Genomic DNA, 18,901 nt, shown 5'->3' on the forward strand with positions numbered 1-18,901 from the left:
GCTGGCTGGGCATAGAGGTAGCACAGAGTAGATGCAGCCACAAGGGCAGATGAATGTACCAGGGGAGCTGAGGAAGTACGGGGAGGTGTCAGATGGGCACGCTTTCCTCCAGAGGCAGGCAGGCTGTGTGAGAAGCCAGGCAGGGGACAGGGAATGATTAGCAGGCAGGAGAATGAACCATGCATCTAGTCCCTTGGGCAGCTGCATGCGAAGCAGGCCCTCCTGGGTCCAACTCCATGCCAGGCTGCACAGCTGGCAGAGGGAAACAGGCCAGAGCTCCTGCGGGGCCTCTCGAGGACGGGCTAGGAGCCTGGCTGCTAATGGCCACCTGCTCCTGGCTTGGGTCCAGAACTGCCTACTATCTCTGCCTCTGGGCACCGCTTGCTCCCCGTGGCTCCTGAGCAGGCCCCATCTTAGCAAGCTATACTTTTCCCTGGTGCCCCTCCACCCTCCTGCCCTGTTGCCTCCCATTTATCACGCCACACATTGAGACTTGGAGTTTCCAGAGACCTTGGAGTTGTGAGAAAAGCAGAAGTTGACGGCCTGGCTCCCTCACAGAGCTCCCTGCATTGGGGGGGGGGGGGACTGTGGAGGACAGAGCCCAGATCCAACTACCGCCCTGTGGAGAGTGGATTGACACAGACACCAGGCTGTCACTCACCCTGACTGGCACTGAGGCATTCTGACTCTGTTGCTCTGGAGAGGCTCTGTCCAGGGTGGCCCTGAAGCAGCTGTGACCACACCAATATGGCTGTCCCTGACTCTGATGGCCACTGGTTTTTCATGACATGCAGAGTTACAGACAGAAGAAACCTAATTACCTTGGCTCTGGAGCGGCCAGTGGTCTAGGGCCAGAGTGAGATGGTGCAGGGGACTCGCTGTGCCCCCTTGACCATGTTTTTCAGATCTGACACTTCTGTCTTCCTCCCCCACAAGGAAACTGGGTAGGCATTTCGCTGAGCCCTGGAAGAGGCATGAGGCAGGGTAGCAGTTGTGGGAGGGCAGCAGGGTCTCTCACTGGCCTGGAACACGTTACATAGGCTCCATTGGTAGCCAGTGAACCTTGGGGATCTGCTTGTCTGTCTCCCCAGTGCTGAGAGTACATGCGCATGCCGCCACACCCAGCTGCTTTTGTTTTTGTATGGGTCCCAGGAGTCAAACTCAGGCCCCTGTACTGCCTGAGCCATTCCCCCACCCCACCCCCGGGCTGCTGCCACCCCAGTCTCACAATCTATAAGTAACCTTTGCAAATACACAAGCAGCTCCAAGGGGCCAGAGAATTCACTGTGCCCTGCGGTGATCATTAAATTTGCACCTCCTACCAGAGCAGTTGGGTAGGGAGTGGAGGAATCAGGAACTCAGAAGAAAATGGGGGTGGGGCGAGGCACCGCTGTCCTGACCGGCCCCGGCAAAGGGAAAAGCCACTTGCAGTCTTGCTCAGGCCCCTGCCCTGCTGCCCTGACCACCAATGGAGGGGGTATATGGCCGCCCACACTCACTCTGGTGTCCTTCCTGGCCTGTGATTTAGTCAGCGGATTTATTGAACACTTAAGCTGCCCACGGCTGCTTCACCCCTGGCTCATCACTTTGCTTCCCTGTAGCCATTTTCTCCATGTGAAAATGAGGTCAGTAAATCTCAGCCCCGAGGTAGGAGAGCCGGTAACAGCCCTGCTGGTGACCAAACAGCCAGGGGGCTTTGCTCTTCTGCACAGCTGTGGCCCGAGAGAGTCAATGACGCAGTTTGCCTCTAATGGCAATAACAAGGGGTGAGCCTCCATCAGGACCCCTTACCTGATCAATAACTCACTGAATAGATGGCAAACATGGCTGTCTCCAGTCGCAGATCCTAAGTCCCCGTCAGATTCAAGCCCAAGCCAAGGTTAAATGAATGGGTCCTGGTACATTTTGAGTATGTGGGTATAGTGAATTTGCATGTGTGGTGTGGGGCTGTATATGTTATATGGAATGTATTTCCACGAAAGGGGGGCTTTGGGTGGATTGTGTGTGTGTGTGTGTGTGTGTGTCGCCAGGGAAGAAATACTATAGGGGCTTGTAGGGGGTGGTGTGAGCTGTGTGTGGCTTGTGGGGGTAGTATGAAATGTGTGGTTTGTGTAGTGTGTAAGGGGTGTGGTATGTTGCATGTGGTTTGTGGAAGTGGGTGGCTTTGGGGGTTGTGGTCTGTGTGTGGTGAGGGGTGTTTAGTGTGGTATCTGGTGTGGAGGGTGCTGCCCCTGTGGCTGGTGCCTTAGTAGGGTTGGGAGCTCTGGTTACAATTCTCAAAGGCACATGGCAACTCCATGTACATCCGAGTCAGCCCTCCACCTCATGGACATGCAGATTTGTGGTGAGGACCTCCCCTGCAGCACATTTTCGCAAGATCCCAGGTGATTCCTCAGCACACTCGGGGCCACAGCCAGCTGAGTTCACATAGCTCCCCAACACCTGCCTGTGGGGTTTCTGTTTGCTGGAAGACACTTGCAGGGGTGGGGCCCACTTCCACAGCAGCGGTTGTCTCCTTGGGTCACTGTCATCCCCACATGCTAACACTCTCAAATCTTTACTGTTTCTTCAGACTAGCCCCCACTGTTCTGTGCCCTTCAGGGCCTTGTGGTTTTGTGCAGAAATCCTTCATGGTGTTTCTTTATTCTTGGCTGTTTTGTGGGCAGATATTTTTCCAACCACCTTAACAATATCTGCAAGAGCAAACACTTTGCTGTTTCTTTGGTTTCCTTTTTGCTGTCTAGTGTTCTGTGTGGTTCTTTAGTTATTGTTTGTTCTGGTGCCAGGGGTCAAAACCAGGACCTCATGCAGGCTAAGTATACATTGTACCACTGGGCCACATCCCCACCCCTTAAAGTGCAGCCTGTGCTAACCCACTTGCTAAAAGAAAACTTGGACATTACAGAGGGCCTGGACAAACTCCTGGAGCCTGGCGGGCATTGATGGAGTTAGGGTGGGGTATCTCTTCCACTGCCCACACCCCTGCAGCTGGCAGCCTCGTACCACCCATGAAAGCCGTCCGCCGCCTTTACTTAGTAACCATGAAGTTGCGCCAGTTACCTCCTGGCAGACCAGAACAGCTGCAGGTGGCTGTGGCAGGCACAACACCCATCCAGACATCAGGGTGTGCACAGGGCACTAGTGAACTTGTTCATCCGATCTAGGCTCAGTAGCAGCCCTCCCCAACTCCACCTTCCAGCTCAACAGAAGTGAAGACAGCATTCTGTAAGCAAAGTCCCTGCTGCTGCAAGTCATCTGTAGACACCATCTGTAAATGTCATTGGTAGTCCCTATGTAGCAGGGACCACAAGTCTTCTAAGGCAAACAGGCCCTGTGGAGGCCCAAAGAAGTGGCTCCGTTCCATCTTGACATAAGGTCAGAGAGTTCAAGCCTGTTACTGTTCTCTCAAGGTTGAGCCACAGGGATGTTTGGCCTAAGCTGCTGCAGCAGCTTGTATGTCTTGCCTAGACAATAGGATATTTGGCCTAAGGTGTGGCTAATGGATGTCTTACCTAAACAACAGGATATTTGGTTTAGTGTGTGGTTACTTGATGTCTTGGGTATCAAGGAAGTAATTACACTCGTTTGTTTCTTGTATCATGGTAAGGAAGTCTTTTGCCTTTCCTGGGTTTGACTGAGATATATAAGAACTTGGAGCAATAAACTTGGGGCTGATCAGACTCTCTGCCCTTCAGACTCTCCCTTCTGTTTCTTGTCTATTTCTTTCCTCAATCCACACTCCTCCTTTCAAGCATGGAGCAGATAAGGCCCTGGGTGACTTGGGGGTGGGGGAGCTTTCAGGTTTTAATAAGAAGTACACTGACAGAGTCCCCCAAGACGGGTTGCCCAGTACCAGTGTCTTCATAGGCTTATAACCTCCCCTTACCCTTGAGCTACACAGTCTTACAGAAACCATGACCAGAATCTCCTGTCTGGGGACTGAGAACACTCTCTGCTGTGTGGGAAAATCAAAGTAACTCATGGCTGGACAATGCATCTCAGCGCCAAGTCCCAGGGCACCAAGCAGACAGCCTCACCATCTGAGTCCTCCCAGCCTTGACCTCACTAAAAGGGAATCTGGCTTAGTGTTGGAGCTCAGTAGTAGAGTATTTGTTCAATGTGTGTCTGGCCCTGGGGTCTGTCCCCAACACAGTTAACTAATGAATGAATGAAATCCAGGAGAGCCATCCTGGAGCTGGGGGTGTGGTTTGGTGTTACAGTATTTGTCTAACATACAAAAGGCCATACATTTAATATCAGTTCCACAGAAAGGAAGGGGACATGCTATTTGCCTCCAGATGGCCTCTTGAAATGTATACACTTCCATCATTTGCTTCTGAAAAACTCAATAGCTTTACAGAGAGGAAGCCTCCAGCTGTCTCCTACGTAGCCTTGCCAGAGTGGACAGAAAATGATGGCACCACCTAGGCTGTCAAAGGAAGAGTGAACCACAACCCCATTTTGGGATTAAAGGTTACAAAATATTACTTCCCATGGGCATAAAAATTAATCCCTAAAGCAAATTATATCTAAAATATCACTGGATGTCAGGCCTGGCAGTACGTGTCTGTGATCCCAGCACTCAGAAGCTGAGGGGAAGACCAGGCAGCCAGGCAGTCAAGGCTGCCTTGGGCAACAAAGCAAGATTCTGTCTCAAAAGTGAGGAGGCCGGGCGGTGGCGCACGCCTTTGATCCCAGCACTTGGGAGGCAGAGGCAGGCAGATTTCTGTGAGTTCAATGCCAGTCTGGTCTACAGAGCGAGTGCCAAGATAAGCTCTAAACTAAAGGTATACAGAAAAACCCTGTCTCCAAAAACAAAACAATAACAAAAACTGAGGAGGAGGGTCAATTAGAACAACTAGCTTCCCGCATCCTCTACTCTACCCTAGCCCAGCTCCCCTCTTTCCCTATCTTAGGTCCAAAAGTCGAGCATTGCCTCGTCAAGAAGGACCCCTCCGCAGGCTCCCCCAGGAGATGTGGAAGCCCCGAAGGAGGAAGCACATTGGTAGACAAGATGTTTGTCTTCGTATCCCATAGGACTTAGTGCTTACTCTTCCCAGGATCCACCTGGTTCTCCAATCTCTGGGCCTCTGCCGGGGAAAAGAGATGGAGAAGAGGCAACCCGCCCAGTCCAGCAGGTACCCCCGCCCCCCACTCCTGGTGGGGTACAAGGAGAACTCTGGTGGTACATATAGACCTTCACTTTTCCTAAGGGTCATGGAAAGGGGGCCCAAGTGTCTAGACCTGGGAGGGCAACTCTGCTGGGGGGCAGGCAGCCCCCACACGGTAGGATGGACCAGCCCCTGCCCTAGTTGGTGTCTGTGTCCTTAGGAAAGAGTAGCAAAGAAATGGCAGCTGGGAGGACTCAGCAGGAAGACTCAGCTTAGCTCTTGGAAATACCCTGAGGCAGGCTTGTACTCCTCCCCACCAAGAAGGGTTCTCTGTGGCTTTGAGCTCCTCCACTGACTGCCCTCACCTGCCTGCCTCCTTAGGCTCTTCAGACTGGGGAAGTGCACCCTGCTGTTGGCCTTTCTGAAGGAACTGGCTTTCATTTTCCTAGGGAGCACTGAAAGCTATGCTGGCTGGGGAGGCCGATTTGAGGTGTGAAGAAAAGGTGCTGAAGGAGAGCGGTTTCCCTGAAGGAAACCTAGGTCAGCTAGGGCTCGAGGCACCTGGTGTTCATCAGGGCTGGTCACAGTCAGTGGTGTTAGGACTCAGCAGGTTAGGACCCGAAAATTCTTTGTTTTTTCTTTTGTGGGGTGGCAGGGAAAGATGCGGACGGCACTATTTGGCTGATGATAATGCTAAGAACATACGTAGCATTGCGCAGATGAGTCAGAGCTGTGCTGGCGTGGGAAACCGTAAGGGCTGTTTATGACTGGCCCAGCTGGTGCTGACTCCATTCCATCTTGGAACCCTCACAGGTAACTTCATAAGCAGGCTGCAAGTCACACCTGGATCCTCCATCACCGTGACCTGTCAACACTCAGATGTGGCTTGGTTGGACACATTTTCCAGGTGTCACAAGGCAATTCAACACATGGCAGATCAGCCGTCGCTCTGTGGGTGAGGACAAGCATCTAGCAGTCATAGCCAAAGGCTGTGTCCTCAAGTCTTGGAATTCTATCTGCTTTCAGTTTGTATTTATGTATTGGAAACAGAGCCTCCCTGTGTAGCCCACGTTGGCCTTGAACTCACTGTGAAGTCCAAGCTGCTTTGAAACCCCTGGTCCTCCTGTTTTCACCTCCCAAGTGCTACGATGACAGGCATGTGCCACCGAGCCATGATTCCCTTATCTTATCTCTAAGCCAGTGTGTCCAAACCAGGCACTCTTCCAAGGTAATTTTAGCAAGAATTCTCTGCAGATCTATTGCCCCAAACATACTTACATCTGACATGGCTATTTGTATTCCTTCTGGAGTCCTTCTTGCATTGCTGACTTCAAGCAAGCTAATTAATTATTTTAGACACCACTATTAAATCGACACAGTGATTAATCTGATAATCCTTTTTATGAAATTACCTCTAAAATGCTAACTTTTCATCTTTTGAAACCCACTGTGTAAATTACTCTGAAGATTACCTTCTACTGCTTTTGGCTCCGTAAATCTTAATGGCAGTGTTTTTGCCAAAAGCAATAAAAGCTGTCCCGGATTTATCAGGTCAGTCAGGGAAGAGGCAGGCAGGAAATTGAAGGTGACTCACACTGCAAGTGTGGGGGTTGGGCTGAAGAAACTGCTGGAACTTGCCACTGTGGTCACATGCAGCCAGGGCTGCTAGTAGCCTCAAGCAGAGGGGCATACAGTGCCCCGATACAACTGCCAAGGCTCCCTGTCTTGAGAGAAGTGCAGTTCTTACAGGTGGAGGCCTTCTCTTCTTGCCTGCCTCAACCCCCATCATCTCTTCTTCCCAGTGCACGGGGCTGGGTCACACTGGGCACACTACCTGAGCTCAAAGCCATTGCTACTGACCCTGCTCAGTACCCCCAGGACCTCCCCCCAGCAGAGGCAGGGAGCGTGGTTTTGCTCTTGTCTTCCCTCTGTTCTGCCCAATGGGCAGGACGCTGGACCTCAGGTTGACTTGTTTCTGCAGTCAGGGTTTAGATGTTGTTGCCCAGGATTCCCACAGCCTGGCTGTGGCGACCAAACCTATAAAAGCTCAGCATCCCCCTTTCCCGTTAAAGCTTTTTTGCTTCTCTTCTGTTCAGCAGTAACACATTGAACCCCTCTGTGGGCCTTACTGGGTGGGTGCTACCTTGCACTGCAACTTGTAAGAGGCCTCGCTAGACTGCGGAACAGGTGGAGGACATCACCTTCTGAACCTAGGCCCCCAACCATCCAGCCATCTGAAAGTGTTTATTGAGTGTCTACTGTGTTCTGGGCTCTGAGGAACACAGTAGGCACAAGAACAAGGCAAAGACCATTCCTGACCTCATGACAGTGGAACTAGTAGCTAGGCAGTAAACAATATGAGCATGAAGGGAGACGGAAGGAGGGCAGGGCCAGTGGAGGGGAGGCTATCATTTGGGACCAAGGGGTCAGGGCGAAGGCCTCCGGTGTCCCCAGCAGCACCCTGGCTTTGACTCTGCCTCACTGAGATGTCATTTGAATGGAGAACTGGAGATGGAGGCCAGAGGACAAGAACACAGGAGGAAGAACGAGGCAGACGAGCGAGCAAGCGAGCGAGCGAGCCGCTGCCAAGGCCCTAACAAGGAACACGCCTAATTAGCCAAGGCGCAGCAGGACAGCACTGTGGCCGGTCTAAAGGGAGCACAGCTGTGAGACACTGAGGTCAGGTAGTTTTGGAATCTGCAAACCAAGGAAAGAGCTGAGATGTGGTCTTTCTGAGTGTTATGCAAGTGTTGGTCTGTTGCCCCGTTCCAGTCCAGGCAGATCACATGCTTCCACTGGCTCATGGTAGTGAAAAGACCCAGCGCCGGCTGCAGTTTCCAAGGCTTGGAAGCCCCACTGCCAGAATTTACTGTGTGGCCTGGGGAAACCTCACACAGATTCCACAGGTTATCTGTCTCTACTGCTGCCTCTCTGGGGTGGGAAGATGAATAACCCACAACTTCTGTTTCTGCTTTTCTCCTAGCCCCAGCAACCAAATGATAGCTGGTGGATGACAAAGCAAGCTGCTCACCTCCCCCAACCCCCATGGAAGGAGTTTCTGAGGGAGCTAACAGGAACTCTGAAGCCAGCCAGGAGAGGCTTCTGACCTGCTTAGCTTAGCTTGCTCCTCAGAGAAGTCTCCATGTGTGGTGATTATGTGGACAGTGAGTGAGGACCACAGTCGTCCTTGGAGAGTGACAGGGCAGCCTTTGTCCCTCAGGAGGGAGCAGCCCACACCCATCATCCCATGCTCTCATCTGATGCCACACTGAGGAGCTGGGCCAGTCTGGAGGAGAAGGGATGTTGGAGCCTTCCATCAAGGGAGGAGTAGGAACTGGGGGGAGGCCTCTTTCAGACAGAACCTGCCCTTGGGTCTGGGTCTCATCTCACCCTGTGGCTGCCTCTTCAGCTGAGCTGCCACGGAAGGTTTTCTGGAGTTGGCCAGCAAGGTGTATGAGGGTCTAGGCAGGCCCTGACAGCTTTGGCACCTGTTTGATATTTCCTGAGTTGATGGTGGCATATCTGGTGTGAGCCCAGCCCCTGGGGTGCAACTGTGTCTCCAGGTTCCTGCTAGTCCCTCTGTGGCTTCACTGGGGTGTCAGGCCCCTCACCTCCCCTGCCCCAGACCCTGCCTCCAGAACAACCCCATTATGAACACAGCTAGGACCCTTCCTCCCTGTTGCTTTTCCAGTGGGGCCTCTTTTCTCCCTAAAGCACATGCGAGAGAGCCATATCGACCGCCTCTCTAGGTTACCATGGAAACAGAGCTTTTTCTTTCCTCCCTCCTGTTTACCTTGGTCAGGGGACTGCGGCAGAAAGCAGCCTGTCGCTGAACGAGAAGGGAGGGCGAGGGGGACGGGGGTGGGAGCGGGAGGGAGAATCAGCTTGCCTTAAACCAGATCATTCCGGTTCAGAGTGGCTCTCCCCCGCAGCCTTGGGCCCCTCCGCAGTACAGCCCTGCAGTAAGGGTGGGGTGGAGGAAGGGAGGATCCTAACCTGTAAAGCTTGAGTGGAGAAGGCCCTAGACCCATGGTACCCTGTCTGAGTTCCATGTGGACCTCCCTCATTCTCCCCAGGCCAGGGGCCTGGCACCCAGGGCATGCTCCGGGGGTGCTGCCCCAGGGTGGCTGCCTTGTTCCTCAGGTTGTTGTTGCGCGTGTCCACCCCAGGATAGAGAGATGGGAGCTGAAGCCCAGCCCTTGCTCTGTGTACTCTGAGTGCCCTGGCCGAAGCGGCCTCGCCCTGTGTACCAAGAGCCCTTGGTGTGTCCTCAAACTAAATTTCCCAACTAGCTAGCGGCCTTAGAGCGAGAGCCCCGATTACAAATCAGAGCTTCCTGGGCACTGCTTCTTCCCGCAGTTGAGCTGGCTTCTGCCGCAGGAAGGCGTCCTCCCCTCCCAGAAGGCACCAGAAAGCTGGGTGCTGTCCCTGGAAAACCAACTCTCGACGCTCCTCTGACATTTCCTGCCAACTTAGTCTGTCCTCAATGTCCGGTTGGTTACTCTCCTCTAACTTGTTTGCTGGGTAGAACTCCCCTGCCTCCGTGTGCAGTCTGCCTGAACACAAGGCTGTGCCCCTGTGGCATCCCAGCCGGTTGCGAGCACACCAGATGCACAGTTAGCGTGGGCTCGGGTCGGGTCGGGTGGTCGCTGCGAGCCGCCGCGGTGGCCACACGACCTGGCCCGGAGCTACCCGCCTCGCTGCCCGCCAGGGGGCGGCAGAGAAACCACCCTGGTCGGCTTCTCGGCCATCTTACCTTCCGAAACCCCTGACCTGGCTCTGCGGCCGGCCCGCAGTGTGGACACTGGGAGCTTTGCCGGGACAAGCGACTGGCGGTGGCACCTGGGCGACCGGTGTTTGCCTCCAGCACGGCTTCCTGGCCCAGCCCCAGGCTTCACCTTGCTGCACCGCGGCTCGGCGGAGCCACGCCCATCTGGGGAAGGGTCCCTTCCTTTAAGCGCTCCTGCTGGCGGTGGCCCTGGGGGCACGGGAGGACGCAGGGAAGGTGAGCGCTCTGACCAACAAGACCCCCTCGGCAAGCACTCTTCGGCTGACCTTGGCCTAGCCTCCTGTGAAATAAGACTAAGCCCATCAGGCTTATGTTCCAATATAATGTTTTCGGTTGGTTGGTGTTTGGTTTGGTTTGGTTTTGAGAAGCCCCGGCTGGCCTGGAACTCACGATGTAGACCAGGCTGGCCTCAAACTCAGAGACTCACCTGCCTGGGCCTCTCAGGCAGGTGAAAAGCACGTGAGCACCACCACACCCGCTCCACACCAATTAGCTATGCAGAGAGCGTCTGCAGAAATGCTGGACTGACAGCAGACCCGGCTCTGCCACCGAGGAGGGAAAGGAAGTCGCTCCTGCAGTCTCGGACCCGTGGTGTGCTGGCAGCTGTGAGCAGCCCCGGTGTCCATCATCCCTAAGAGTTCCATCTGCGTGGAACCGAGTTTGGTTGTTGGAGGATGGAGTTCTCGCCGTAAATAAGGGCCTCGGCCACCTGGCTGTAAATAAATTTTCTCTCTTACAAGCGGTGGGAGAAACTTTGGATATCTGCAGTAAAGACCAGAGCCTTCTCAGCTGACTCTTGCTTAGCAGCTTTAGTTAGAAGGTTCAAGAAAAACAAACTGATCTGCCTGTCCCTTCTGAGTTGACACACCCTGCCTGCCTGCCTGCCGGCAGCCTGCTCTCTTTTTCTTTTTCTTTTTCACACATGCAATTGCTGTAAAGATCCTGTCTTGGTGTGAGTACCAAAAAGTGGCCCAAGTGTGCAGCCACCCCTGTCCTCCTCACTAGCCCTAGGGCTGCGCTGCAGAGCCCTACTGAGCAGGCTGAGCAGTCTCACTTGTGTGCCCGAGGCTACGGTGTCGGGCCTTGGTGGAGTGAGATGGTGAGTATGCTGGGTCTCCTCGGCATATAAGGGCCCTCCAACTCTTGTCGCCTGGTTAACAGGGAAAAAATGTAGTACAATAACATTCTTGCTGGAGATTATGAAGGCACGAAATAGTGAGGAAAAGCTTTGGGCAGACAATAAAACCACACACTTAGCACAAGAGACTGGCTTTTGTGTGTGTGTGTGTGTGTGTGTGTGTGTGTGTGTGTGTGTGTGTGTGTGTGTAAGTGTAAATCTATCTCCTCCCCCTTCATCCCCCACCCCAGGTCTGGCACTTAAAAGGTTCCCAAACACCAGGCCTGCATCTGAAACTGTGAGGAACTTAACAGCCACACCCTTTGAGTCCCTCTAACTACGGACTTAGCAAGAACACATACATTCACAATATCCAGAAAAACAAGATGCTTGCTTTATGGAGAGCGAGATGCTGAGGATCCAGCCAGGGGCTCACCTGTCCCGTGGACGTGCTAGGTAGGTCCCCATAACCTTACTGCATCCCCAGTCCCCACTCTACTCTCAGTGCTACTGTGCTAGCCGTGTAGGCTGTGGTGGCTTATTTATTGATGTTATTTGTTTTAGATACTATCCTTTTCATCTCTAATTAAAATGTCACCTAAATGACTGTCTCGATTTGAGACTTCCCTGCTCTAGAGAGCAGCAATGACTAACAACTATGCAATAGTGTCATTAGGCGCCAGTCTAAGCACTTTACATAGCCATTTAAGTATCAGGAGATACTATTAATCCCACTTTTGGGAAAATGACACTAAAGCATTTTACTGTTATTTCAGGGGTTCTCAAGAGAGGGAAGAGACAGGCAGGCCTGTGATCAAACTGTCATCCTAACTTCAGGGTATGTCATCCATCCTGGCCTTAGCTCTGCAGTTCTCTGCTGGACAGTTATAATAGGGACAAGGAAGACAGGGAGCAGCCGTGGGACAGGGTCCCCAAATCTCTTACACCAGCTGAGTAAGAACTGAAATTTGTTAAAACAGCATATCTACCGTAACTGGGTTTGGGGGATTTTGACCTCATTTAATAAATCTGTATCATTTTTTGAATGATTACTGTGTGAGAAAGATAACCCTGGGAGGTGTAGCTCTCCTGCTTTTGTGTGTTCTTCCCTACTGTGCTATCCTACCCCATTCACAGCACCCACTCTGCCAAAAAGTGAGCATGCCACATGCCACAAATGCAGCACTCACACCTAGTCTACATAGCTGACCCCAAACACAGCGGGACCAACAATCAGAGTATCGGATCAAAGGGTACTGGCCACCCTAGGCCAGTTATAGAGTTGTACAGCCTTTGGCCAGCATTCCTACTCAACAGGCTGTCTGACCTATAAGGGTCCTTGGGAATCATCTAGTCCATTTCTTCTGACTGATGAGTAATCTAAGGCCCAAGAAAAAGTGAGTTATGTGGAGGAGGCATGCTACCAACAGATACGAGTAGAGCCCCATCCCAACCCCTCAGGTCTTTCTAAAACTGCCCTGTGGTTGGAGCCGTGTGTGTGTGTGTGTGTGTGTGTGTGTGTGTGTGTGTGTGTGTGTGTGTGTGTGTATTCTTTAAATCAAGTTCAAAATCCAGTTTCTCTGTCACAGTAGCCACTGTTGGAGGGTTCGATGTGGTTAGTGACTGTCACCCTAGTGGACAGAGCAAAGAAAACATGTCCTTCATTAGAGAAGGCTTTATGAGTTATATATAGCACGATGACTTTTTGTCTGACTGCAGTGCCACGGTTAACCACGAGATAATGTGGTGGCACTAGTAGCTCTGGAATAGTTTTCTGACAAACTAGAATTTTATAAATGTAATGAGAAAAACAGAATCATGCAAACCAACTGAGATAACTGCAGCCCTCTCCCCCCCACCCCTCGCTTAGGAACCCTGTCAAATGCAAACAAGAGTTTTTCAGGGACTGAAGGGTAGCTTGGGAGTTTAGAGGAGCCACCCATGCCAGATGGCTCACAACCACCCAGGACCGGAATGAGTGCTGGGATTAGAAGTGTGCACCACCATGCCTCTGGCAGATCAAACGTATGAAAGTTTGTGTTAAATCTGACAGGAGCACATTTTAGGAGGAAAATAAGCTGAAGGAAGGAAGACTGACCGCACAGGACTTTTTATGTGCTGTCTGTATGGTGGATGAACCAGCACAAACCCTTTCTCCTCCTCTTTGTAGATTCACATTGTAACAGCAAAGAAATCTGTCCTTAGAAAAAGCCAATAGAAACAGAAATGAGTGTGTCCAATTCTAGAAGGCAAGCAGGCCTTAAAGTGACCCGATGTGGATGGGGTATCCTCATCTACTCTGGATTTAATGGTTGAGACATACTGTTGGAGAAAGGTCAGAAGGTGAAGCAGGATAAGAACTGTGGCTTCATCCTGAGGATCCCAGGATGGGACTCTGCTCCAACTCCGGCCTTTTCTTTGGATTGTGAAGTCCTATTCCCAGGGATCACACTGTTCCCAGGGATCACACTCCCCTCAGACTTCCCTGTATCTCCTCCAACCCTTCAGGGAAGCCTCAACACTACACACCTGCTCAGCAGTGGTTTGAAGTATATAAAATGGTGAAACGAGGGGGCCTGTCCCCCAGGTGCACCCTTGCAGAGAGCCAAGTTCTACTGAGACAGTTACTGTGTGTCCAGGAGTTCTGGAAGTGAGCAGACAGAATCCATCACAAGGGTGGAGTGGTAGCGGAGGGCCCACGGACAGGAGAGAGCAAAGCTGATTCTAGTGGGGACTGAGGGCACACCGTGAAGCGGGGAGGGTTGCTATGCTATAGGTGTGTCAAAAGGTGAACTCACACATGTGTACAAATTACTGCAGACAGCCATGGTGACTTGGACCAAGTATGTTTAGAGATTTATTGATCAGATTGTTTTAGAAAACCAACAGCAAACACTGACAAGGTAATAAGTACAGACTGGACATTTCAGGGTAGATTTACTTGCTTGTAGGAAACCAGGGGAGGTGGAAAAGCTGTCCTGATCACATGGCATGCACACCAGACTGCAAAAGGACATCCACACTATTTAACAGGACTGTGGCAAATAGCTTTAAAGTAAGGCAAGCACTGTGTATGGCCTCGCAACCTGCGGGAAGAGCCAAGCCTGGCCCAGCCTCAGAGCAGCTCCAAAGAGAAGGCCTTCCTTTCCAGCCTGTCCCTCCAGTGTCCCGGGAGGTGTCTGCACTCTCCCTGCAGACTCCACCAGTCAGTGTGTTTCCTGATGCCTCCTCTCCATCCCTGATGCCTAACGAGTACAACAGCAATTACTGCCACTTAGTGAAACTGGCCTTTTCTCAGAAAACTGCCTCGGACTCAGCCTGTGCAGACTAGGCGGGGCCTTAAAAAACTTCTCAAAGGTTTAAGACAATTCACATGGCAAGTACCCAAGAAGATGGCACTGCCTCTGAAGCACAACTCAGAACTCTGTTTATGACACTAGACAAGGGGAGATTTTTTTCTTGCAAATCTCACAAACTAGAAGGGTGACTACACATGGACGTTCCAGAACCCCACTGAGCCTGCTTCAGACCCTGCCAATGCTTCCAGAGTTCTAAGGTACCTAGGGACCAATGGAATTTACACCTATAGTAACCAGTTCTTGAAATGCATGGCTATAACAATAAACCCTCATTTAACCCTCAAGTCCAACACCAGAACACAAGAAAGAACAAAAGGGAAAATGACTTTTTGTGCTACATCAGAGTGTTGGTGGGAGGGCCACTGTGTCACCAAGACCACAGAAACCAAACTGACTTTAGAGGAGACAAACCCAACACAGTCCAGGAGAGTGGTGTGCCTTTCCTGCACACCAGGCTATATATCAGACTGGAGAAGGCAACGCAAAGGAAAAAACAAAAACAAAAACAAACAAACAAACAAAAACAGAAAAGCAAGTTTTGTCAAGAGCCAAATAAATGTGTTCAAATGATGGTTTCCTGTTTGTGTGAGACATGGAGGGAAGTGTTCTCTGGTCAGGAGGCAGGAGAGAACTCAGCAGCAGACCATGCTCAAGGACACCGTGGCACCTCAGGGTTACCACCCGTGGCTCCATCAACTTCAACACCTCTAAAGCTACCTGGGGCCACTGGAGTGGTGGCTGCTGCTAGCCCCTCTTCAAGCTTCCTTTCCTTTCCTAACTACTAGTACCTTAAAAAGGAGATGTTTGTGGGGGAGGAGTAGGAGAAGGGAAAGATATGTAAAGAAATCAATTGTTCAACAAAAAAGTTGAAACACTGATTTTCTGTGGATTTCAACTGTCTGTGCTTTTATCTTGCAACTGTGGAGAACCAAAGGTCACTGTCATACTTTTAATCTAGAAATGTTAATATTTTCATTTTATATATATATATAGTTTTTAAATCTAGCTCTGTGCTGGACATGAGTGCTATAGAGCAAGCTTTTATATCAAGTCACTGGGTCCTGAAAGGGGGCTTCCGCCAGTGGAAAGCAGGTAAAGATTCAATCTATTATATACTGGTTTGCAGTTTATCTGTGAAGTGGAAAATACCTTATAGTGATGGAAGCATCATCTAACAAGGTATTATATTCCCAGATAAATTAGTGTATTAGTTTAGGTTCTAATTCTTCACTTGGGCAACACTTTCAAGTGAACTTCCTTATTCCTGGGCAAGACATGCAAATAGAAGACAGTACAAACTGGGAAGAGAAAAAAATCCCAACTCTAACAAACCAAGGAACAGTAATCTTCCTTTTTTTATGAACTAGAATAAGAAAACGTAGACTTGAAAAAAATCCAGCTTTACCAAGAAGTTGGCTTATGATCACACTGAAAATCCTTGGCATAATTTTAGTCTAAAGCAATCAGCTGTCTTGCCCAAGATAGGTACAGAAAGTAGAGTAGTTGCTATATAGTCATCACTTCTACACAATCTGTATAGACCATGTTTCTATATATTGCACTTCCATTCCCAGGACTGCAGGAAGATGGCCGGCAGACCTCAAAGAGGCAGAGGAGCAGCAGGCATCATAGCCTTTCCCACGCCAGGAGATGCCATCGGGATTCCAAGTGCTGGTTAGAGAGAAACTAAAATGCTGGTGACCCTTAGGGAAAATCCAGTCCCATTTACTCTAAGGGCTTATCTACAGTCATTTGGCATCCAGAACTTGTACATACGAGTGTCTTACAGTACTCACAGCTGCTCACTGCACCATTTTCACTAAAGACACTTTAGACCAAACATGTACTTATATACATATGGTCGTTGATGTCAGGCCTCCAACATCCATCTCAAAAGGCTGAAAAGGATGCCCAAAAGTGCGGCTTGAATCAGGCCTCTCTTTACATTGTTCTAGTGTAACAGAACCAGAGACCTTTTTTTGTATTCTAAGGACCATGCAAGTCAAAGCAAAGGCTGAACAAATCAGTCTTTGGTCCCTACATAAACCAATGACAAAAATCCTTCTGTCATCCTAGAAGACATAGCATATTGGTTCAGGATGTAGTACCGCCATGGCCCAGAGAACTGGCCTGGAGTCACAGTTTCAAACTCATAGAGCAGCTCAGGCTGACTTACTCTGGAGAGGGCTCCTAGATGGTAAGAGGTCAAAGCCTCACCAACAGGGAATGGTGAGATTTGGGGGAAGAGACCCCTAGAAGAGCAGCTCCATTCCCTCCCTGCTCAGAATGACCCAAACTCATAGATAAGTGCTTCTCACAGGATGGCGAGCAAAGGCTCCACCAACAGCCCACATGGATGGGACATAAGGCCTGTTGAGAGAAGTCAAAAGACTGCCCTAGGAATGCACACTGGGCAGGAACTTTTTAACTATAAATTAAAGGTGACTTTAAATCCACACAAATTAAAGAGATCTTTTTTGGGCTAAAAGAAAAAGAAGAATGTTAAAGCCAGGTGAAAAAGAGGCACTTAAAGGAAAAATGTGTTCAAAATCTCCTGCACGTGTCTCCTCTGTAACGGGCTTACAGGAGGGCCTCCCCCATCGAGACTGCACCCATGGATAGATACCCAGAGGCTCACCCGAGCAGTCCCCTCAACTCTTCTAGTAGTCTGAGGACAAAACAAGTGAAAACTTAGGTCAGTTTTCTTCCTGGATTTAACAAAACAAAACAAAACAAAAAAAAAAAAAAAAAAAAAAAAAAAAAACAAGACCACAACTAAAATCTCTCATGGAAACAAACAAACAAGCAAGCAAATTATCCTGTCTCACTCCTGCTGGTTTCCAAATGACACTTGCTTCTTGAGGAAGGATAAGCTGTGCGGCTTCCCTTAAGACCTTTTATCCAATTACTAGGCAATTACAGCATCGTGTACACTGAAGCAGACAGCAAAGGAGGCAACAAGCTCAGGAGGGAATCCAGAACCACTGCTTGAGAAAATGCAAGAACATGGCCCAGAGATTAAAAAGAAACAATTTCTAAAAAGGAAACAGCTGTTATGATAGTCAAAGCCCATCACCTCAAGCCAAAGCTAAATGCCTGAAGGGTGAGTGCGGGTGCTATGCTCTACTCTACTGTCGTTTGACATTTACACCACGCACTTAGAATCTACAGTTCCCCATGAAGAGGTTAAAGACATATTTAAAAGCCACTAATAAGCGCAGGAGAAGTTCAAAACTGCCTGGAAAGGACTTGACGCCATACATTTAATTTGAAAGACAACAACAGAACGTGACAGTGACAGACAACGCTAAATCTCAGCAGGTCAATGCTAACTACTAGGGCATCACGAGGTTGAGGGGGCTCACTAATCAAACATTTTGTCAAGGTGAAGTATATTTGCACCAGGTCATCAACCACTGTTGCCTGAGTCTAGCCACTCAGACACATCTCAAACACTAATTCAACATCCAGATTAAGAACAATCTGCAAGATTATCCAGGTCAGTCTTCTCTCTCTCTCTCAGACCACTTGTTGCTGGCTTTTTAAACTTGGTATTTGTTGATGATAATGCTTTAATCTGTGGTATTAGCTGACATGGTCATTATGGTTAGAATTTCTTTAAAATAAAATAAAAAATTTATCTTTCTTGATTCCTAACATCATTAAGGTACTTTCAGATATTCCCTCAGCTCCATCAAGAAAGAGGGAATGCATATATGGGGTGCACATGGGGCAGGAAGGGGGGAAGCAAAGAAGAAAGCACATGAGAAAATAAGATGTCCATAAACTTAAACCCATTCATGGAAAGGCATCTGATGTATTTTCTGAATAAGGCCTTGATCAGGGTAACCAATCCTCTTTGTAGCACACTCTACACTGCCCATAAATAAAGGAGTCTCTTTAAATTAACATTTCCAGTATCAATGAACAGTCCAGAAATCCTCATTTCAAGCGTTCGATGAGTTCCTGTGTTAGTCCAAGGTGCAGAAGCTGTGTTCGGGAGAGGTTTGCTAGGTTGGGGAAGGCCGCGAGCAGCTTCTCCCATGCCAGTTCCAGCAGGCTAGGTACCACCAGCCAGATCTTAAACAATGACCCAGTCCGTTTGTTTTCATGGATGTTCACGACTCCTCCATGAATGTACATGCAACCGGCCTATGAACAAATGGCAGTTAAAAGAAGACAAATTCAAATGGAAGAGAAACAGCTACCACAGCAGAGACCGGCAAAGGAAAGGGAGCAGCATAGATCAAATCAAGCTGAGATAAAACAAAACAACCCCTCAGGCTAGAACTGCAATCAGGTACAAGCACCAGTGTAACTGCCAGGCCCTGGTGCAACAGCCAGCACCACAGACTCAGAATTTCTCACTGATCTGAGCCTGTGCAGAAACCCTGAGTGCTTATATAATGAGTGGGTTATTAAAAAAAAAAACTATGATTTTGGTGGGGTTTTCTGTTTTGTTTGTTTTGATACAAGGTTTCATGCACTGCCTAGCTGGGTCCAAACTCTTAAACTCAAGTGATCT

General features: G+C 49.8%; 1 protein-coding gene and 1 long non-coding RNA gene across 4 annotated transcripts in view; one reads left to right on the plus strand and one right to left on the minus strand.

The window, feature by feature from the left end:
* Positions 1-1,195: 1,195 nt before the first annotated feature.
* LOC113832836 lies at positions 1,196-8,950 on the plus strand. Of its 2 annotated transcripts, XR_004771613.1 has the most exons (3): positions 1,207-1,625; positions 5,925-6,066; positions 8,095-8,950. It is a non-coding gene; the product is annotated as an uncharacterized LOC113832836 (long non-coding RNA). The 2 variants fall into 2 exon arrangements; XR_003480298.2 differs by lacking the exon at positions 8,095-8,950 and having other exon boundaries at positions 1,196-1,625; positions 5,925-6,497.
* Positions 8,951-13,847: 4,897 nt separating this feature from the next.
* Klhdc10 (kelch domain containing 10) overlaps positions 13,848-18,901 on the minus strand; it is a 52,766-nt gene continuing 47,712 nt past the window's right edge. For both annotated transcript variants that reach the window (XM_027391398.2, XM_027391397.2), the window contains one exon: positions 13,848-18,528. In XM_027391398.2, the coding sequence (XP_027247199.1) occupies positions 18,319-18,528 (210 nt within the window). In that variant the 3' untranslated portion in view covers positions 13,848-18,318. The remainder of the gene's footprint in view (positions 18,529-18,901) is intronic.

The sequence above is a fragment of the Cricetulus griseus genome (assembly GCF_003668045.3).
Source record: "Cricetulus griseus strain 17A/GY chromosome 1 unlocalized genomic scaffold, alternate assembly CriGri-PICRH-1.0 chr1_0, whole genome shotgun sequence".
NCBI lineage: Eukaryota > Metazoa > Chordata > Mammalia > Rodentia > Cricetidae > Cricetulus > Cricetulus griseus.